We start from the raw sequence: 21,936 nt of genomic DNA, 5'->3' as shown, positions 1-21,936 counted from the left end.
GGTTCTTACACCTCAATCACTTTATTCATCTCAAGGCTTCCATTAAACTCATGAGTAAAATCAGGATAACACTATGCACTTCATATATTGTTGTAAACATCAAAGGGGGCAATTAATGTTAAATGTACATCATAGTGCCTCTTCCTGTTTTAGCTATTTGTCCTATTGGTAAAACGTTAAAGAGGACGATGTGTCACTAAATATTAAAAGTCTTTTAATGTTGCATAACCTTTGACCTAGCAAATTTGCTCCCCGACATTATTTGTAAAGTAGTAAATATGAATTGGAGCTCACCAGATTTTAGCTACAAGGGTATCATTGAATCTAGGCTATAACAATGAAAATTCACAGATAACACTGTGGATTAAACAGTAAGGGATTGATTAAATAAATTATAGTTTATCCATTAAATATATGCCCTGTTTAGGTTAAGAAGTTGCTAGCCAATAGGCAGCAGAAAAGAAACTAAATTACTTGGGTTTTAAACAGTGAGCGTGTCTTAAGTTTGTGAGTGGAGCAGTATTTGACCAATAGTGCAATTAGGACAGTATTAGTGAATTGTAGAGGGATGAATATGCACAGAGCATGCAGGGAACGGAGAATTATGAGATGTGTCCCGAGCACGAGGAACTATTAGAAAATCAAGGGAGACTAGGCTGGAAAGCCGAAAGGGGATGAAATTATGAGGGGCTGTGTATATCAGAACTAGGGAATCTGTACTTTATTTTTAGGCAGTGAAGAATTGCTGGAGATTTTAATCTGATTTTAATTCTAATGTAGCATGTATGGTATGTATTTATGGAATTGATATGATATATGGAAACAATGAGTTTTGACCACACAGGTGAAAGAAGATGTAGGCTAGGACAAAGAGAGAGGTCCTGGTTTTAAAGGAACTTAGAGGGAGAAGTCAAGGGAGATTATTTTCATAGAGATACAGGATTTGGGGACCAATCAAATTATAGAAATGAAGTGTGTATGACAGATTTTAATTTTGGATGATTGTGTGAAAGGGAAGAAAAATGCATTCAGTCTGGTTTTGAAATATCTGTAAAGATTCCCAGTTATTAATTAGCAGTAGATCCCAGAGGTCAGGAGAGAAGTTGGGGGTGAAGTTATAAATCTGAGTCATTAGCATTATAGGGGACGTGGAACTGCTTCTAGGAATCTGTGTCATCTTTTCAGAAGTATAAAAAGACAATCGGTAACTTCTAGTAACACACTTTGAAGCAGTAAATTATTCTTTTTTTCACTTGTAAAAGTTTATGTTCAAGTTTTAATCAAATTCTTCATTTTCATTCTTTTGAGAATGTTTAATGATCATCATGATATTACTTGCTAATGAAAAGAAAGCATTTCAGGAACATATAGGAATGGACTATTGAATTTTGTCATTATCCTTTGAGGTAGAAGACTTTTACTACTAAGGTTTTAAAGAGAGCACCTCAAGATGATCAAGTGGTGAATTTCCTAAGAATTATCCACTTACTGTCTTGTTTTTTACAATGTTCTGCTACAAAAACGTCCACACATCCTTTTCTCTCTTTACTTGACTGGTCTTCATTAGGTGCCTACAATATCCCAAGCACTGTGTCAGGCGCTAATAGTGAAGAAAGGACAACATGCTGGATATCTGAATGTCTAAATGTTTAAGAAAAATATTTCCAACAACTACTGAAAAGTCAATTTCTTCCTGATATCTCCAAAATTAAAAGAAAAAGCCCCAAACCACCAGAACTCCCCTGCAACGAGAAATGGTTAAAGGTATAATTGTCTAGAAATATAAATCTCCTTCTTTTAGAAATGTAACGGAGTGGAAATGCTAAAAAAAAAAAACAACATTAACATTTGCTATGACTTTTGTGTAAAAGCAGGAGAAAGAAATTTGAATATTTTTATGGGTTGGGGCTACTTTTAAAAATTCAAAACTAAATAACCATAAAAATAGATGCTGTTTCCATGGTAACATGAAAGAATAGCAATAAAAAAAACAGGGAAGGTAGCTCTGAGAATAAAATCCTAAGATCTGCTCTTTTTAAAAGTAAGTCAAAATTTTAAACATGTCCCTAGAATTAATCATCCTAGAAATATTGAGCTTCATCAAAAATCATAAGAGAGTTTTATGGGAAGGTTTAATTTTTTCATAATATATACTTAGCTGCAAGGGATATAGTATATAATTGTTAGAATAACAGGGGAGGCAGTTCATTTTATTGAGCCTAGCAATACCATTGAGTGTGTTGCACTTTTATCTTGCCTCTGGCATTAGCCACTAAATAAACATGATGGTTTTTACTTTTAGAATTAAAACAGAAATAATTGAGAAAACATGGAAATAATAGAGAATAATTAATGGCAATAGACCAATATGTACTGAGTGTCTGGTATATGCCATGCTGGTATTAGTTGTTTGTAAATTTTACTAATCTTTAGAGAAAAAAATTGAGGGAAAATTTTTATACATTTGGTAATGAAATGCTCAGTCTTCTCTCCAGAGATAATTTATATTCCAATTAGATTTCTATACATTTCTCATAAATTGTATAGCATTTATATAAATATAGATGTTATAGATACTAGATAGAGAAAATGTTCACATACATTTTTCACAAATGAGATCACTCAAAATAGGCTGTACTCTGGGTTACTTTTCCCTCTTCAATTTCTGATGACAATGCATGCAGACCTCTCTGTCATTCTGGTGGCTATGTAGTATTCTATACTGTGGATAGACCGTAACTTATTTAAGCATTCTCCTCTTGGTAAATATTTGTCTCCGTTATTTGTGTTATAACAAAATGGGCTCCAGTACGCATTCTTGTCTTTGCAGACATGAATGAGTTTTCATGTAGATGAAACAAATACTGGTTTTAAGTTCTATCTTGTCATTAAGTTGATGATGTAGAGACATTAGAATATATGTAGGGTTGAGTTTTTTTTTTTACTTATTGTTTATTTTTTCCTTTTATTTATGAATCCCTGAGATTGGTATCTTTCTATAGTTTTGGTTATTATGACAATAACAGCATTCTTTGGCAATGTCTACATGGTACTAAGGTACAAATCCATTATTCTGAGCATGAATTCCTTCATCTATTTACTTGGCTAGTATCTATTAGGTGCCTACCATATCCCAAGTGCCAAGTACTAGAGATGGAGAGAGGAATAAGATATAGCCCCACCGACAAGCAGTTTACAGCAGAGTAGGGTAGCTTATTTCTGGATATTTGAAAACTTGTAAGTGAATAATGTAATTTTTTAACGTTTATGATCCAGGTGTTTCATGTCATTTAAACAAATACAAGTATATGACTGGTTATTCTTTTTACTACTAACCATGGCACCTTAATGAATCCATGAGGATAATCCATCTAGAGGATCTTTCTCCATCATTTTCATCTGCATCGAAGTCAGAGTGATCTCATAAATGTTTCTCTTTTTGAATTCTGTAGGTAATCCAGATGCAGATGATAAATTAACTTTTATCATAAGCTGTCGAAACACATTATGGGAGACCTTTTTAAATGTCCACCCAACAGCCATGATGAATAAACTGTGAGAAGCAGCCATGTGTGAGTGTGAGGTGAAGTATTTAGTGTTTTTGTGCCATGAGGCGTCCAAGTAACACACTTCTGGCCAAAGAGACATACATGGAGATATACTGAGGTATACTGAGTCTCAAGGAAGGCATTTGCTTTTCCTAATAAAAGGACAGAGGTGGCTACTGAAACTGTTCTCTGCCCCAGCTTCTTTCTGCTTTGAATGTGGAATCTGGAGTTTCAACAGACCTCTTGTGATCAGCTGATGATAAAAGTTAACTTTAAAGATTGAAGAATGGAAAGACAGAGAATTTCTGGTTTCTTGGTGGAATCACTGAGGATCTGTGTGAATTATCAACAATTGATTACTTTTGGATTTCTTATGTGAAAAAATTAAACCCTACACATCCAGTCCTCTGACTGTTAAGCTTTTGCCATTTCTGGCTGAATTCACCAAGACTCCACTGGTTTTACGTAGTAGAAGCCTCTCACATTCATTGTGAATTGATACAGTAAGCTGGACTGTGTCTGAATGCTCTGTCATCATTCTGCCTACATTGTTGTTTTTATCATCTTTCATCAAGTCACTTTTCCATGCTATAATTTAGAAATTTTGGTTTAAATTTTTGGCTCAAATTTTTCTTGTTTATATGCAAACTGTGGAGCACTAATTAGGATTTTGATAATTAAGTTGTTTTTATTTGTTCGTTTGTTATTAGGGAGAAAATGCCTTTTAATGTTCTTCCTTGAATTGCACAAATCCCATTTGAAGTACAGTGCCAAAACTCAACAGAGCTGTTTCCTCTGGCTTTTTCTCTATGGATTCCTGATACATTCAGCTGCATTGCCAATATAACTATCATGTTGTGCTGGATAGGATAATTTTTTCCTTCCTCAGTTCACTCTAAAGCACTAGATAAAGAACTCACTGGTGTTCTTCTCCTTGACTCTTTTCAGACAACTTGTCTGCAGAAGAGCAGCTATCTCAAACTCTGCTCTAAGTTCCCATGAGCTCCAAATTCTGTCTTTCAAAGTGGCCATGGCAGCAAGACTCAGAGCCAAGCAACCTCCACGTGGCCCACCTTGCATTGCCACTTTCTGATGCTTACTGCTAGCACAAGAATCCTTGTTATAGTCTGATACATTTCTGATAATTAATTGGACTGTTACACACAAAAAAGGTGTCCTAGACTTCAGTCAAGTATAAGTCATTTTTACCTGGTCCAAAGGGCGTCTTCATACAGCCAAGGCAGATGTAACAGACATGTTATCTGACGTGCACTTCAAAATGTTATTAAACCAACCAAACTCATAGAAAACATGAAATACATAAACATTTTCAAAAGAAGTTTAGGATAATCACCATTGTGAAAACATCATAATTGTGGAGTGATTATTTTGTATGATTTAGTTAATGACAGAATAAAACGTAGTCCTCATTTTCTTAGACATGGTAACATGAGATGTGTCTGAAACATTTCGCTGTCCTCATTCACTATTGGCTCATTGAAGATGTTGCCTTTTTTTACTAAATTCTGTGGTGCCTTCTTAAGATACTCGGGATAATAAAATAGGCAAATTAATTCTTGATTAGAATGCCCATAAATTCACTATACTAAGACATATTGTTATTGGCAGTGAGCCTGGATAGTTTTCACACTAATATTTTTCTCCCAAAATATGAAGCTATTAAAAAAAAGGAGCATTTACCTGATTTCCTCCCATACCATGACAGTTGAATATACCCACTTTTTCATTTTCCTTGCGGCCCATGTTGTCTAAACATTGGTTGGTTTCAACATTTCTTATCTAAAGGAAATACACACAAAGATACAAGTCAGAAAATCTTTCTGATATTTTCAAATTGCATACTGATAACAAAATAATACAGGGTTGTAGGGAAATTCCTCCAAGGAGAACACATTGCTGTAAATATTTATTTTTATTTTTCTATGCCCATTCTGAGATCGGTACAAGTTTCTGAACTCCTATTCATATAAACTTGAATAGCGCTGGCATTGTAAGCAGCAACCAGTCAAGAGGCACTCCTTATTTACAGCACTCCCTGATAAGAGAAGAAAACATCTAATATCACAAATTAGAAATTCTTCCGCAAATCCCTTTAAAATGAAGACAATTTCCAAATTCCACTCAACTAACCATAGTGTGTTTATAAGTCCTATAGTGCCATATGCAAAAGAATAGAAACAAATCAGTTACATATTCAAATTTATGTTTTTTAAGTTGGTTCATTACTAGATGCTCCATTCTATACATTAATAAAGATTAATTACATGGTTTATTTCTTTAACTAAAATATATGCATGCATCTTTTTCTATTCCCAGTGCCAAATTTCATGGAAAGCAGTTCACCCTAAGAAAAGCTATTACAAGGCTACATGGTAATTTCACATGAAAAATGCCTCAAAAACAAGATTAAATTGCCAACTGCAAACATAAGATTCATGGTTTACATTCAAACACTGCATTAGTTGCATAATTAACATAATGTTAATACATATTTGAGCCAAATTTAATCACAAAAGCCATTTACTGAGTTTAAAGATGCCAAAATTACTAAATCAACCCCAAGTAAATGCAAAAAAGAAAAACCTTTCTAATAGGTGGAATGTTTTAGATTTTTTCCTTAGTCTCAACCCCAAGTAGTATTTCTTACGCTTGTCTACTCTGCTTCCAAAAAGTTTTTATCTCTGACTCTTACTCAGATACACATACTTTGTTGTTCACTCACACATTACTTGTGTATATCCATTTAGTGATCTATGCTTTAGGAACATGTTTCTCCCTATTGACAAAGGAATATGATTAGAAACTTATATAGAGGCTGGATTACGTTTATATAGTTCACTTTTCTGTATGGTGCAGAACCCCATGGTCAGGCAGTGTTGTTCCTAGAGTTGGGAAGAGTGGTGTGATCTGCAGTAAGGCTCCAGTTAGCAACTGAGAATAGTGGGGATTGGAATTCACACTTGGTAACGGTTGCACAGAGCTAAGTAGAGTGGTCAAGCCCTGTGCCAATGGCTTGAGATTTAGAGCAGAATTATAGACCCTTTCATCAAGAAATCTGAGCAGCAACCCATAGAAAGGGCAGAATACACTGTGAATATTAGTGGGGAAGGTTACAAGCACAGGAGGCAAAATCATGCCTGAGTCCCATACTGGTGGGTTTAGGGCTGAAATGGACTCTCAGTCTGATTTAGGTTGGTTCAGGCTTTGGAGTAGACTGAATCTATAGGCTAAAGATTTTTTAGGAACTGTAGCTGGACTGGATTGAAGAAGGTAAAAATTGATACATGATGTAGTAAATTAGTCTGCCTATGTTTCGCATTGTCTGACCAATATATAACATATCAGTTGAATTATTTCAAAATCCCTTACATCAGACTTTTCTTGTTAGCTTTTTATAAAAGGTAGACTTCTTGAGAAACAATAAATTATTTGTTCTTATTATTATTTCTCATCCTAAAAAAGCGTAAAATAGTGTAATACTCTAATACATAGAGGAGTTAACTGTCTCACAAAATGATTAATTCACCTTTAGATGTAAACTATGCAGTCTGACTTAAAGGTGCATGGTACTTGAATAGATACTAGTTAAAAGTTACAGGAGTTACAGGCTGAATCATTTGTAAGGTTTCCCCCCCTTTAATGGACAACATAAGATTTAAACCAATATTTAGTCCAGTAAAACTCTGATAGTAGCATTTTGAAGGGACATAAGGTAAATGTGTATTATCCTCCTCTTTGACAAATTAAGCACAAAATTTAAGAATACTTCCAAAATACTTTCCCCAGTAACAACCTATTATTGATCTATTTTATATAATAGGTATACTTTGGTTTTTTGGCCCGTAATATCTCTTATGAATTCATCCATGTATTCACTCAACAAACATTATTGAGAAAACATTTACTTCATGCCAAGCACCATTTGAGGTGTTGAGGATGCAGATGTGAAAAAGTAAACATAGCCATCGTGAGTTTTCATTGTAGAAGGGAGGCGTGCAATAAACAAATACATTTGTAATATGTCAAAATATCAGGAAGTCCTAGAAAGAAATACAAAGCACAGGAAGGGTTGAGAAACTGACAGAAGGGATACTGCTTGGGGCCAGGAAAGGCCACTGGGAGAAATTGATACCCGGAAAGATACCTCACCGAAGGGAGAGTGCAGCCCTATTTCCACCTATGGAAGAATATTCCAGAAAGAGGAACAGCAGATGGATGCTCCCTGCAGCTAAGAAAACTGAGTGAAACATGGGCCTGACAATGTGACCAGGGTGCTGTGAGCAAAGGGGCAGATTAGAGAGGTCTCCAGAACTGACCAATGTAAGGAATCATAGGTTTTTGAGCATAAGGGTGAAATGTTAATAATTTATTCTGGCTGCTGTATGGAGACCAGATTAGAGGGAGGCAAGACTGGGAGTAGAGAAGCAAATAAGGGGACTATTGAGTCACCCCAGCAAGAGATGACTGTTACTTGGAAGAGCAGGATAACAATGGAGTTGGGGAGGTCAAATTTGGGATGTTTTTAAGGTAGCCAGTAGTCCTTGCAGTTGAACTGGACATGAGCTAGGAAAGAAAAAATAAAAAGACATTATGAAGCATTCTAAGGTTTTGGACTGATCAAGTGGGTGAATGATGTTCCCAATTATTGGGACCAATATTCTGAGTTCATACATGTTAATAATTATATCTGTGGTCTTTATACTTGAAAATCATTTTGGTGGATCTGAAATCCTTGGCTCACATTATATTTCCTTGGGTGTCTTTAAAATGTTTCTCTATTCACTTCCAGCATAAATAGTTGCTTTTGTAAAGTCTGATGATAATCTGGTTTTGTTTCCCTTATTCTTAGAGATATTTATTTGCCTGAATGCCAAACTAAGTCCAACAAATTTACTAGAATGTATCTTAATATGCATCCTGTTTCACTCTTCTACTTATGTGGTGTTCCATTTTAATATATAGTTCCAGTTTTATTTTCAAGACATAAATATATTGTATTATATATAATTGAATCTTATTGAATGGAACAAATATTGAGTTAATGTTAATTTTGTTTCATTGCTTTGAAATTTTTCTCATTAGGAAATCCTGTTATTTTGAATCTTCTTGCTTACCTTCTATAAATGTCACTCTCTTTTCAGTAGTTTTGTCTTTCTTTCTTTTTTTTTATTTTTAAACATTTCCTCCTTTCCCCTCTAAAACTCTTTCTTGTGGAGTAATTAACTTCATGTGTTCTTTCAGGTTCAGCCTTCATTTCTGAAATGTTTCATTCTTTAATTTCTAATTGTTTCCCACATTTCAGTCCCTTGTTGCAGAGGGCCTTCTAAATTTGATTTATGTTGTTCTTTTATATATTTTATCATTATAAAATTTGCCTCAGTTCATTTTGAAATATTAGGTTACAATTTTCCTCTGTCTTATGAGCATAAAGTTTTGGTGTGCTTTCATTTTTTTGTAGAGATATTCTACTCTTTATTGTCATTATTCTTATCCTTTTCTTTTCCTTACCTTTTTTTTTTTTTTTGGCATGAAACCAATTCTCTTGATCTTTTAAGAGGGAGGATTTGATCAGGAGATAATTTCTTTCATTTTTTGGGGGGGGAGAGGGCAGAATCACTTGGCATCTTTAAACTCCTCTGACGGCTGGTACCCAAGCACAGACATTCTTATGACATTCCCATTTCATTGGTATACGAGATAATATGGCCATCAGGCATTTTTAAATTTCCCCAGGTCATTCCAACGTACGAAGTTTGGCAACCACCATTCTGGAGGATGGTATACAGTGTCTTGGTGTCGAATGGTGACATTACAAGTACTTTTCCTTTTTGAAGTAACTTTTTCAGTGGTTCCCACCTGGGCTGCCTAATAACACCTCAAAAGCTTTTAGAATACACTTCTGCTTTGCTTCACCCTCATAGATTCTGATCCAAATGGTCTGGAGTAGGACCAGAATGTAATTTAAAGTGCCCCCGATAATTCAAATGTATAATCAGGGCTGAAATTCCCTGTATCAGGAGAACACAATGGAGTAGTTGCTTGCTGGAAGCCTATTTATTTTGTGAATCATTTTGAAAACTCTGGTGGAAAGTTAAGGAGGTTTTCATAGCAAAGCTGATTTCTCCTTTACCCAGTGGGGATGTTTAAGGATAAATGTTTCCAGCTGTCTCTGACAGGAAATGTTTACACAGAAGACCATTTCTAACTTCACAAGTCTAGTCTGTTCCTGTACTTTTTTGAAGAGTTGAAAAAAGTTGCCTTCTATTTTTTGAGATCTCCTGGCTCTCTTCACCTCTCCCAGTTTTATCTGAACTTTCCATTTTCTTTGTCCCTTTGTACCTACCTCCTCAATTTGGATTTTATTCCTTGAAGTTTCTCCTGAGAAGGAGCTTCAGCTAGTAAGTTTTAAGAATTCACAGGCTGGAGAGTGTTTAGACCCATCAGAGATTAGAGAGGAGACTTTTCACTGACTAGCAAGTTGGATTGTATGAAAATACTTCTCTCAGTTTCAGTTACTATTATCAAATTGGCCTGAAATCATTTCTCATGAGTATCTGTTGGCAATTCAGGTGTTAAGCTGGTTGCATTTCCATCAGAAACCCCATTGCTTGCTTTTTTCTCTTGCCAAGATTGTAGTATCATATGGTCATGAATTTGACAGGCCATATTTTGGGATTGGTGAGCCTACTTTGTCACCTAATTTCATTGCTGATGTTGTCCGTCAGTTTTTGGTTTTGCTGTGCTGGATGCTCTCTCTCTGCTTTATTGGGGGAATTCAAAGAGATTCAAACACTGTGTCACTGCTGCCATTATTTTTTCAGAATTCCAGAAGAGACTCATTTTGGGGACTGCATGAAAAAGAGCCTGTTCTAGTTCTGATATGTTCTAACTTTTCTACAGAGTGGTTTGGCAGTTTCAAGACATGTAATATTATTTGTCCCTTAGGATGTAGCAGGTGTGAAGAGGGTTCAATATAGGAGTGCAAGTCAGGTCTGATGAGGCCAGCTGGACATGGGTTCTAGGAGGCGAGACACAGACAGGAGTCATTGGTTTAGGAAAGCAGTCAGAATGAGGCAGGGAAGACAACCGCCCCACCACCATAATAATAATAATTTTCTAGTGTTGTACTGTATGTGCCATGAACCATTCCAAGCACTTATGTGTAATCGCTAATTTAAAATCAACCTATTATCTCCATTTTACTCGTGAAAACCTTAAGATACAAAGAGGTTAAGTAGTTTGCCCAAATAAATAATTGAAAGTTGTTTTAATGAGTTTGGGAATTGCCTAATCCTGACATCCAGACAGACAGGCAGTATTTGTCAGAATGGAGTCCTGGATTTTTAAGTCTAGTAGAACAGAAGTAAAGGTAAATGACAGGGAATCCAGACAGTGGTGAAGACACGTGAACATGAAAGTGGCCAGAGACTAGAAGCAAAGTGTTCTCCAGTTTGTTGTTGGGCCGAGGTCCAAAAAAACCCGATTTCTGGCTATTGTCAGGATGACATCAGATACAAATATGATGGAGGATGGACTGTCAGTGAACAGGGTTATAATACCTATCTTACAAAATTACGAGAGACATACCATCTGGACAGAGACAATGGGAGAGGTTTTTGCTAGTAGTCCTCTGATAACCAGAGTTTTAAAAATCCACGCACACTTAGAAGGCAGCTTGGTGTACATCAATTTATTCTCAAGTCAATAAGCCCAACACTGTGGGCATCTGTAATATTTTCTTCAGATATAAAAATGGGCTCTAGTGTCTCCTGACAATCTTCAACAAGCAAATCTTCACGCACATCACAAGATACTGGCATACCAGAAGGTTCAAACTATGCATCTCATCTTCTGAGAGGCAAAGGACGACCAGATTTAGGATGGTTTTGTGCGATTTCTTACTTTCTAGGAACACCCTGGAACTCAGGCAAATATATATTCCCAAAGAACACTGTTGAAGCAAAGAAGTGAAATTTCAGTAAAGACCCTGACTTTGTCACTGGTATCGTGTTACCTGACAACACCAGTTACTTGACCATGCCATTCACTAATCCTGAGAAAAATCTAGGCAAACAAACACTGAAAAACTAGAAACTCCTTACACTAGAAACTCCTTACAGATTCTGACCTCTATCAACATAAGTAGAGCACACTGGTAGATCTAAGTTCTGGAAAATTCTTGTGACTCATTTTTTGCATTATGGTACAGCTTTGAATGTGTTGCATTGGGCCAGTATAGTTTTAACATTGCTGTCTGCTTTGTGATTTCTTTGTTTACACATCATCTTTTACTGACTGAGGACAATTTGTAATGACATAAACTTGAGAGTATTTTTCCCACTTGTGTTTTGATGTCTGAAATCAGCAACCTTTTTCTAAATGTTTCTACTTATCAGCAGTTATGAAGGGTAATGTTCTTACCTTTTATATGGCTTGTTCATTAGCTTTTGCTCCCTCTGCTGGACTGTCACAGCAAGCAACAGCGGGAACTCCAACTCTAACCAGGAGTCACATACTCCGACCCCCACCTTTGCATTTCAAAACTTATATGTAAAATTCTTTCTAAAATAAGAGTCTAAGCTTCAACTAGCTTTTTTTGGGGGGGGGGGGTTTAATTACTCCAACACATGCTTGTCCTTCAAATGCACATTATGTTACTCATTATCGTTATTTTAAATATGTCAACCTCATTTGGTTTCTCTTTATTTTGTAAGGAAGGAAATGGGCACATTTACAGTGAATTCCAAAGTTTAACGTTAATATTTCCATATTATAATTGCTCTAGTGAATATGTATTTAAGTATATTTTCTTTCTACCAAATTGTGAATAAATCAGAAGGATGATTTTATATAGATTTGCAAGATCTATACAATTAACAAATCCAAGCTGACTTTGCTTATGTAGACCTGGGTTTAGGATGCCTTGACTGTGAGATATAAAAATTCTCATCATGTGATGCCTTAACCTCCTTCAACGAAATAGTAGAGAACACAAGCTACTGAACAATTTCATTTATTTTGTTGGATAACAAAAATAAACAAGAATCCTAGGAGAATTCATAAATGCCTAATTGGAATGTAGTTTCTTGCAGTTGTTTTTGGCAATATAGATTTGAATAATAAAATTAGAATTAACTCTAGTCTATCAGCAGTGTAAAGTTAAAAAAAATTCCCAGGTAATAAACTCTCATTTTGTCCATAGGTGGATTTCCCAGCCCAACATTCTTTAAGGTTAATATCTGATGAAGAGCAATATATTCTCCTGTACATGTGCATATTTACTTACACTGGAATAAAAATCAGCTACTAGCTTGCAAAGAGTTTTGGAAGTATAATCATGAGCAGAGAGAATGCCCTCATTTGTGTAAGTCCTATAAAATGAGGCTTTCTTACTGGTTAGCCTATTAAAGGGTCAAAAAGATAGTGAATTTAAAAATAGATCTGGTTACCAACAGAGGGAGTAAATCTCTCAGTGTTTTAGCCTCTGCATTTAGCAGTAACTGATTTTAACCTTAATCCCTGCAGCCTAGCAGCCTCGCAGCCTCATAAATATCTATTTTTAAATTTGCTCTTTAACAATATTTAAGGAATATAGTGTCAGTGTGGGCAAGGACCTTAACTGGTTGATAAGGTTAAAGAATACAAGAGGAAAAGGAACTGCTTAAGTAGGCTGTACAAAATGCAGAACCTAATGTTTAAGTGTCTTCCAAGCAACATGCAAATGGGAATTTTAAGCCCCAAGAGTTAAGTCACTTGGCTCCAGAAATCCTCTTCTCCTTCCTCTTGCCCTCTGATATTCTTGTGTTCTATATAGCTTACGACACATTTTTTTTTTTTTTTGCTGAAATGCTGGCCTGTCATAGGCCAAAACTTTGGGGTGAAACATTACTACTTTAGAAAGACATTTTTCAATCTTATACTTGAATTAGCTTTTTTATTTACAAGATCAGACGTTGGCATGCTAAATCTACATAAGCTAAAGGGCTAGTTAAGAGAGAATTTAATGCTTCAGAAAGCTCTACTTCCTTATTCCATTATGATCTGCTTACTGAGTCTAAAAGGCACATGCTTCATTAAGCTACTTAAAGGTTTTAGTTCAAAGCAATTGCACAGCTTTTAACTTCCCATTGGAAATTGCATGTAATTCATGGGCTGGGTAAAGTAATATTTCAATTACCTGAGTAAGATGCAAACATAAGAAATAAAGATACACCTATTTGATATGAATAAATCTACTGATGATTACTTTGGTGATAATTACGATAACTGAATACCATATTTGCCTCTATCTTTCAATACAGCTGAGAAAGTTTTAGAGAGAAATTGACAGGAAAATATTTATATTCACCAAAACACTGAAATATTAAATATCTAGGCTTTGATAAACATGGAAACTTATGGAGATTGTAAATTGTTAAATCCTAATAATTTCATTTGAAATGAAGTGAGGAGTACATATGAATTGAACTACAACGAAATAATTGTGTCCTCTTGAGATGTAACTTGGACCCCTGAATGCACTCTGAGGCTATAACTATTTGAGAGACAGTACATTCATATATAAAGAAAGATAGTTTTTTTATTTTTAAATGATAGTTAATGACAGATAGTAAATAAGAAAAAGATCTAAGTAAATGACTGTTGTCCATTAACAGTTCATCCCAGACTCATTACCAAATGTCTGTCAAATTATGTATACGTAAGTATGCAAAGTTGAATTGGGAGGTAGTGCTTAATGAATTTGTCCTTCTGTTTCCATGGAAACAGGTACAGGATTGCATATCTTTAAGGCTGGTTTTAAAGTGGAAAACTACAGTACATTAATATCCCGGAAAGTTCAAAACTTAAAATATATCACAGATTTTTTAATTTATTGTGTTTTTGAAACAGCAGTTAACAGCATACCTATACACCTCACGTAGGACATATTTTATTTTATTTTATGTTTTACAGAAGTATAGTTGATTTACAATGTTGGTTAGTTTCAGGTGTACCTCAAAGTGATTCAATTATTTATATATATGTGTGTGTGTGTGTGTGTGTGTATTCTTTTTCAGATTCTTTTCCATTATAGGCTATTGCAAAATATTGAGTATAGTTCCTTGTCCTTGTTGGTTACCTATTTTTTGTATAGTGGTGTGTATATGTTAATCCTAAACTCCTAGTTTATCCCTCCCCCACCTTCCCTATTGGTAATCATAAATTTGTTTTCTCTATCTGTGAGTCTATTTCTGTTTTGTAAATAAGTTCATTTATATCTTTTTTTAGATTCCACATACAAGTGATATCATATGATATTTGTCTTTATCTTTCTTACTTCACTCAGTATGATAAGCTTTAGGTCCATCCATGCTGCTGCAAATGGCATTTTATCATTATTTTTTATAGCTGAGGAATATTCCATTGCATGCACGCACGCGCGCACACACACACACACACACACACACACACATCACTTGTTTATCCATTCATCTACCAATGGACATTTTGATTGCTTCCATGTTTTGGCTGTTGTAAACAGTGCTGCTATGAATATTGGGGTTCATGTATCTCTTTGAATTATAGTTTTCTCTGGACATACACCCAGGAATGGAACTGCTGGATCATATGGTAAGTCTATTTTTGTTTTTTTTTGTGGAACCTCCATACTGTTCTCCACAGTGGCTGCACCAATTTACATTCCCAACAGTGTAAGAAGGTTTCTTTTTCTCTATTTCAGAGTCCTGAGTCTTTCTTAGGAGTCACCATAGAATTTCCAAAAAAATCCTCTTTACTCACATCTGTCTTGTTACAGACCCTGGACATAACCTCCTGTTAGAAAAAAAGTTATCAGTGTTTACTCATTAGCTGGGTCCATTGACTACCGCGGGAGAAATACTCTTCTACACTAATAGAAAAACTCCCTTGTTCTAAAGGTACAGTCAGGTTCACAGTTGATCCAACAAACTTTTCATTAAAGAAATGAGAGTTTAAGATATTTTATTGAGGATCTTCAAAAGAACTAGATTATAATAATTAGCATGCAAACAGTGTTCTAGTTTAAAACACACTCTCATATATTTTATGTATTGAATATAAATAAAGTCCCCATGACAGTAGTGCTAACTTGGGAATGTTGACTATTGCGTATTTGAAAACAGCAACAACATCCCCTCCAAAAACAAAGAAACAAATGAAAAACAGAGGCACAGGACTAGTAAGTGACTAAAGTTACACCTAGAAAGTGTCATTACACGTGAACTTTTGCACTACATTCTTCAGATTAAGGTTAAGTAGATGTAAACTGAAAAATTCTCTAGAGAGATATTTACACGGTGAATGAGGAAGTGGAGACTTGGCAAATAGTGCATTGATAAGGCATGGAAAAACAGCCTCTAAAAACAATTCAGCTAGGGCTGAACTGCATTTTTTCTTCAATTATTTTCTAGTTAGTCATAAGTCATGTTTACATTATAGTTATAGAATGGGTAAAGTCATAGATATTTTGGCAAGTGAACCAAAAATGTGACTGATTTCTGAATTTTCAGATATTCTACTGTTACGACCTATAAAAATGGTAAGTTTAACAAAGAATAAACTTCATTAATAATTATTTTCCAAATGCATTATGTTTTTGCTGTTTAGATGCTTCAGTTACAACCAATATTAAATTAGTTTTGATTCTCAAACCTAATCCCTTTAAGTGGCCAACTACCAATATGGAACATAAAATTCATAAAGGAATAATTCTTATTTGGAGCAACTGAATATGTGTTATGAACATATGTTTGTATAGTTATGATGAAGCTGAATTTTCTTCTCTAAAAATAATAGACATTTTGAAAAAGAATGGTACAGATTAAGGGTTCTGAGTCTGTCCACAAACTCAATATAATTTTAATAATGATATTAAGATATTACTTGCAGTTTTCACCTTTACTTCTTGTGAATGTACAGGGAGTCTTCCGTTGGCTGCATGGTGTGTGATATTATAATAGACTGAATATCAAAGCAGATGAAAGAATCCAGCTATCTTCTATCAGCCCAGACATTAATGAAATTTTAAAAAAATGTAAATGATACTAGTCTTCTTACTATTTAATTTTGCTTCGTAAAACAGGTTTATTTTTTCAGATATGGTATTTAAATTAACATGTAATGAGCTATTACATTATCTTTAATAAATTAATGAGTAGATTTTTAAAGTTTTCAGTTTCAACACAGTAAATATTAATACTTATAGCTCACATAAACAAAAGCTATTTGAGGTACACAATAAATTTTGAGTTAAGATCCATATGACCAAGAAGTTTTAGAACTGTTGTTAAAAAAACCAAGAAAACACTATTCAGTTAGTCCTAAACTATGTTCTTACTTTTTACAGATCTTAGTGATGTAGACCTTTATGGTCCTTGTAATATATGAGAAGTCATTTAAAATATCTATTTAAAAACTCTTAAAGCATTTTATTCACAACATAAAAAAAATTGAGTTCCTTAGAAATTGCTCCTGTTGCAAAATATATTTATAACTTAACCATAATAAATAATTCATACCTCACCAAGTGAGTAATAACGTCTTGGGATCTGGGAGTCCGGATAGATGTTTTCAAGGTACCAAGAAAAGGGCTTACACTTCAGATTTTCTCTTAGTGTTTTTCTGACTGACACATCTCCATAATCCACTTTGACAACACCTGGAATTGTTCAGAGAAACACACAAATTAGTTTGTGCTATTTTCATTTTAGTACTATTTTATTCTGTTTCCTTTGCTATCAGCTTTTTTCTCTATAATTATAATTTCATCAGATTAAATTGCATATGCAGCTGCTACTACACTGATTTTCTCACTGATATCCAATTAGTATATTAAATAGATATAAAAAGTTTTTTCATTGGTTATGACTTTCAAATGCAAATATTTATCACCAAGTACTTGTACTTCTTAGATTGAGTAATTAATCAACTAAGTGTAAGTTTGTATTAATTTAGCGTCTCATAATCAAAGCTTAACTGAGCTGTATGATAATGTGGTTGTTTCTCTTTAATAAAAATTTCAGTAGCTCCACTGTTTTTGTTAATGCTCACATTTTCCATTCAGTGTCATTTATTTACCACTTGTGGATTTCATGAGAAATTTACATAAATATGATCCTCACAATGGATGGCACATATATATTCTAACTTTTCCGTCTTGATTTTTATTCTAGGTGTACCATAGACCTAATTTTTTCTTTATTAACTTTTTTGTTTGTTTGTTTAAAGTTAGTGTAAACCACCTCAAATCCTTGGGTAAGTTAGTAAAAGAATAAGCTTAAAGAAACTAACATAAGCAAATGAAATATATTCACATATGTCTATTAAAATTGCTTAACTATATTTCATATAATAATCAAATATATGAATTTAAAATGAATATTTCCATTGAAAATCATAAAAGTGGAGAAGATGTAGTTCAGTGGTAGAGTGCAAGCTTAGCATGCACGAGGTCCTGGGTTCAAGCCCCAGTACCTCCATTTAAAAACAAAAGAAAGAAAAGATAATCATAAAAGAGCTTTTTAGTTGAGAAATAAAAATAATAATGTTACTAATTTTTATGTAAAAAGATATGGAGACATGAATTGCTCATTATTATTAACATTAAAAATGACATTTGATTGAAATGACCAAGTAACTGTGAAAATATTACAGTTATTTCTTAGATTACTTTGAAAAGGTCTCTGTTTAACATGTTTCTTTAAGACCAGTAAGCAACCAAACTTCGGCACAGAAAAAGAAAAAAAGGCCCAGTTTTCAATATATTCAATCACAACCAAGCAGCAAAGCCAATTAGTCATTTTGTAAAAAAGGAACAATTGTTTAGACAATCTAAATGTCTGTAACTAACACCATTATTTGGGTCACTATATTCAAATGAAACTACACTCTTGAAGCTTATCACCTGCCAGTCTTCACCACCACCTCACTTCTGTTTTTTTCAGAATTCTTCTTCCTAGAATTAAATACCTTAATGTTGTTAGAAAGCATTCTGATGTGCGTAAGCAGCCAAACCATTTCCTTCTAAAATAAAATACTGATTTTTCTAGACAGTGTTTGGACAGAAAACAACAAGATCTTTGGGCTTTGTAAGCAGACAAATACTTCCTTTCAAAGTAATTCTATCCACAACTTCCAATCTGTAGTGCAACCTTCAAAAGAAGAGGCTTGAAAACAATTACAAAATAGATCCCTGAAAGAATTTCTCTTTGTGTTAAGTGCTCCAGGAACTGAAGTGATCTAATCGAAGGTCTTGAAAATCTTATAAAAAGATGCTGTTGGGTCCAGGGGAAAAAAAGGCACTGCAGCTTCAGAGGGCTTAGTTCAACAGTCAGTTTTACTGTTCTGGTTTCATTTTTGAGGTGGAAAAATTTAATTGAAGTAGCTTATTTATATATCAGTATCCTCCCTTTTTCATCATGTTAAGATATAGTATTCCTGGCTCCAGAAGTTTTTCCTAGGAGGCTTTTATGAGTGCTTTTCCGACTGGAGGAAGTTTAAAGATTCATCATGTATTTTACATTAGATAAGAGAAAATGTTAATTGACCACACCAGATTTGTCAAAGGGTGGTTGGTGGAAAATGATATAGCTCACTGAGGACAGCTAACGCCTCCTTACCATATAGTCTAAGGCTTGCCACGACAACTTGGGTTTTGTCCTAGTCCTAGATAATTTTCAGATAATTATTTTTAACTACCATTAGAAAGGCACAAAAATACTGTGGGCTTATCTTAATATTTTGGTGAGCATGGCTTTCCCCCTCTGTATAGATATTTTCTTATTTAGCAGTAAGATATTATGTAAGACCCATCAGTGCTCACCAAACATTCATATATCCCCCCACATTTCTCAGGACCCTGTAGTTAGGCAAGAACATCTGACTGGTCCCAACCAATCAACTGTGGAAGAAAGGGACATATGTCACTTCTAGTCTCAAAGGTAGAAGGACTGATAGGAGACCCTTCTGCTCTCTTCTCCTCTACTACAGGCTTTGTATACCCGTATGTGCAGGTATAGGATGGTAAGACCTTTGTTAGCTTGTGTCATTGAGTGATTTTGAGTAGAGTCTGAATTAGATTATTCAGTTCCATGGCTTAAAATACCATCTCACTTGTTTCCCAAACCTCTCCAAAGTACTTTATCCCATTGTTTACACAACAACTGTTCTGGAGTCTCTAATAGGCATCTCAAATTTGACGTGTCTAAAAAGGTCTCTTGGTTTTCAATGTGATACATCTTCAAGTATCTCCATTTCAGTAAGTAGCCCAAATAGCCACCCATTTTCTCAGGGCAAAAACATAGGAATATTCCTCTTTATCTCTTTATCATCTTTATGTCACATACATGTTCAATTCATTAGCAATTCTTGTTGAGTATACATTCACAATACAGATTTTTCTACTTACAATGCCATTACATCCTGATAAACACATCATAAGCTGAAGATATCATTAAGTCGAAAATGCATTTAATACTTCTAACCTACCAAATGTCATAGCCTAACTTAAATTTGCTGAAAAACTTGTGTTATCCTACAGTAGGGCAAAATCATCTAACATTAATCCAATTTTATTTAAAAAACTGTTGAATATCTCATGTAATTTATTGAATATTGTACTGAAAGTGAAAAATGGAATGATTGTGTGGGTACCGAATTGTTGTAAATGTATCAGTTGTTCACCCTCCTGATTGCATGGCTGACTGAGAATTGGGGCTGCCCAGCCTCTCAAGTATCATACTGCATTGTTGCTAGCTTGCAATAAGATTAAAATCTGAAATTTGAGAATTAGTTTCTACTGAATACACATTGCTTTCATGCCATGGTAAAGTAAAGAAAAACAAAAAAACCCAAAAAACCTGTAAGTCAAATCATCATGAGTCAAGAACTATCTGTATATCCCCAGCCCCTCTACCATCCCCATTGCCATCCTGGTCCCACCCTCTCTCATCTCTTGCCTAGACTAGCATTGCCATAGCCTCCTAACTAGTCCCCCTGGCAGCTTACATTCCTCCATCTATCCTTTATTCACTACTGTCTGCTCCCTAGACAATATATTTGAAATATAAATAAAATCATGTCTGTCTTCTGCTCCAAAGTTACAGTGATTTTCTATTGTGCTAAAAAGAGTTGATCCTAGCCATTGCTAAAGATCAAAGATTCTTCATGAAATGACTCTTGGTTATCACTGTAAATTAATCATCTGTATTCATTTCATTATAACAACACTGACTCTTTCTTTCTTTTTCTTTTTTCTTTTCTTTCTTTCTTTCTTTTTCTTTCTTTTTTCTCTTTCTTTCTTTCTCCCTTTCTTTCTCTTTTTTCTTTTCTTTTCTTTCCTCCTCCCCTCCCCCCACCCCCGTTTTACTTTTCTTCAACCATGCAAGGGTCATTTCCAATTCATGGCTTTGTACCCATCCGTTTTCCTGAGCATTCAACTTTGCTTTGGGCAACCATCGCTGCCCCACTTTCACTTTGTGTCGTTTGGTAACTGCATTCACCGTCCCACCTTTCCAGCTCTAACTGAGAGCACAGACTAAAGGCATATCACCAGTGAATCTTGGTAAAGTGCAGATTCTGATTCAGCTGGTCTGTAGTGGAGCCTGAGAGCTTGCATAACAAACAAGCTTCCAGGGGATGTTGCTGTTGCTCAGGTCAAATTGCATTCTCTCACTTTCTCCCATATGTGTGTGTATAAGAAATATGTCTCTATATATTTGCTTTCATGACTTAAAGTTGCTACTTTACTCTTACTAAACATGTTGAGAGAGAGCGTGGGAGAAAGAAATGTTTATGCAAAATTTGGCTCCAGAGTGTTACTTGGTCTCATTAACAAAGAACATCATTAACAATTTTAATATTTATTGAAGTGCATTTTCCTAGTCTGTTTTTTTGTCAGACTTCTTGTCTGCAAAGCCAATAAGGAAATCTAATTATGTTTTGGATTGTGAGTTATTAGGGGGAAAAAAAACCTAATATGACCTAGGAAGACCAGTGTGAATTGGTTGTTCCATTTCATAAACTAAAGCTATACCTGAGATTATATCCTGCAGTGTGTTAACTCAAATAGAAGAAATGTTAAGTAGACACAGTCATTCTCGATTCTCAATTATTTAGGCTAACAGATAGTAAACCTACAGTATATGTATTTTCAACAGGAAATGACTTCTATATCATTTAATCTGTTTACTCAGCACAATTCTGAATATATGGAGATATGATTAAAAGAGATTAAGAACACAACTGTTCACTTAGACACTGGTTCACACTGCCTGGGATTGAATTGTGCTCTGCAGTGTACTAGATGTGTGAGATTGAGCAATTTATGTAACCTCATACGGCCTCCTTTCTT

At 34.8% G+C, this 21,936-nt stretch overlaps 1 protein-coding gene across 4 annotated transcripts in view; it reads right to left on the bottom strand.

The window, feature by feature from the left end:
• Positions 1-21,936, bottom strand: part of GALNT13 (polypeptide N-acetylgalactosaminyltransferase 13) — a 457,095-nt gene that overhangs the window by 25,044 nt on the left and 410,115 nt on the right. For all 4 annotated transcript variants that reach the window (XM_072960978.1, XM_072960979.1, XM_072960976.1 and 1 more), the window contains exons 10-11: positions 17,105-17,244; positions 5,250-5,348 (exon numbers count right to left, since the gene is read on the bottom strand). In XM_072960978.1, the coding sequence (XP_072817079.1) occupies positions 5,250-5,348; positions 17,105-17,244 (239 nt within the window). The remainder of the gene's footprint in view (positions 1-5,249; positions 5,349-17,104; positions 17,245-21,936) is intronic.

This window comes from Vicugna pacos, chromosome 5 (genome assembly GCF_048564905.1).
Source record: "Vicugna pacos chromosome 5, VicPac4, whole genome shotgun sequence".
Taxonomy (NCBI): domain Eukaryota; kingdom Metazoa; phylum Chordata; class Mammalia; order Artiodactyla; family Camelidae; genus Vicugna; species Vicugna pacos.
The sequence above is the reverse complement of the archived record's forward strand: the minus strand, read 5'-3'. Positions and strand labels throughout refer to the sequence as shown.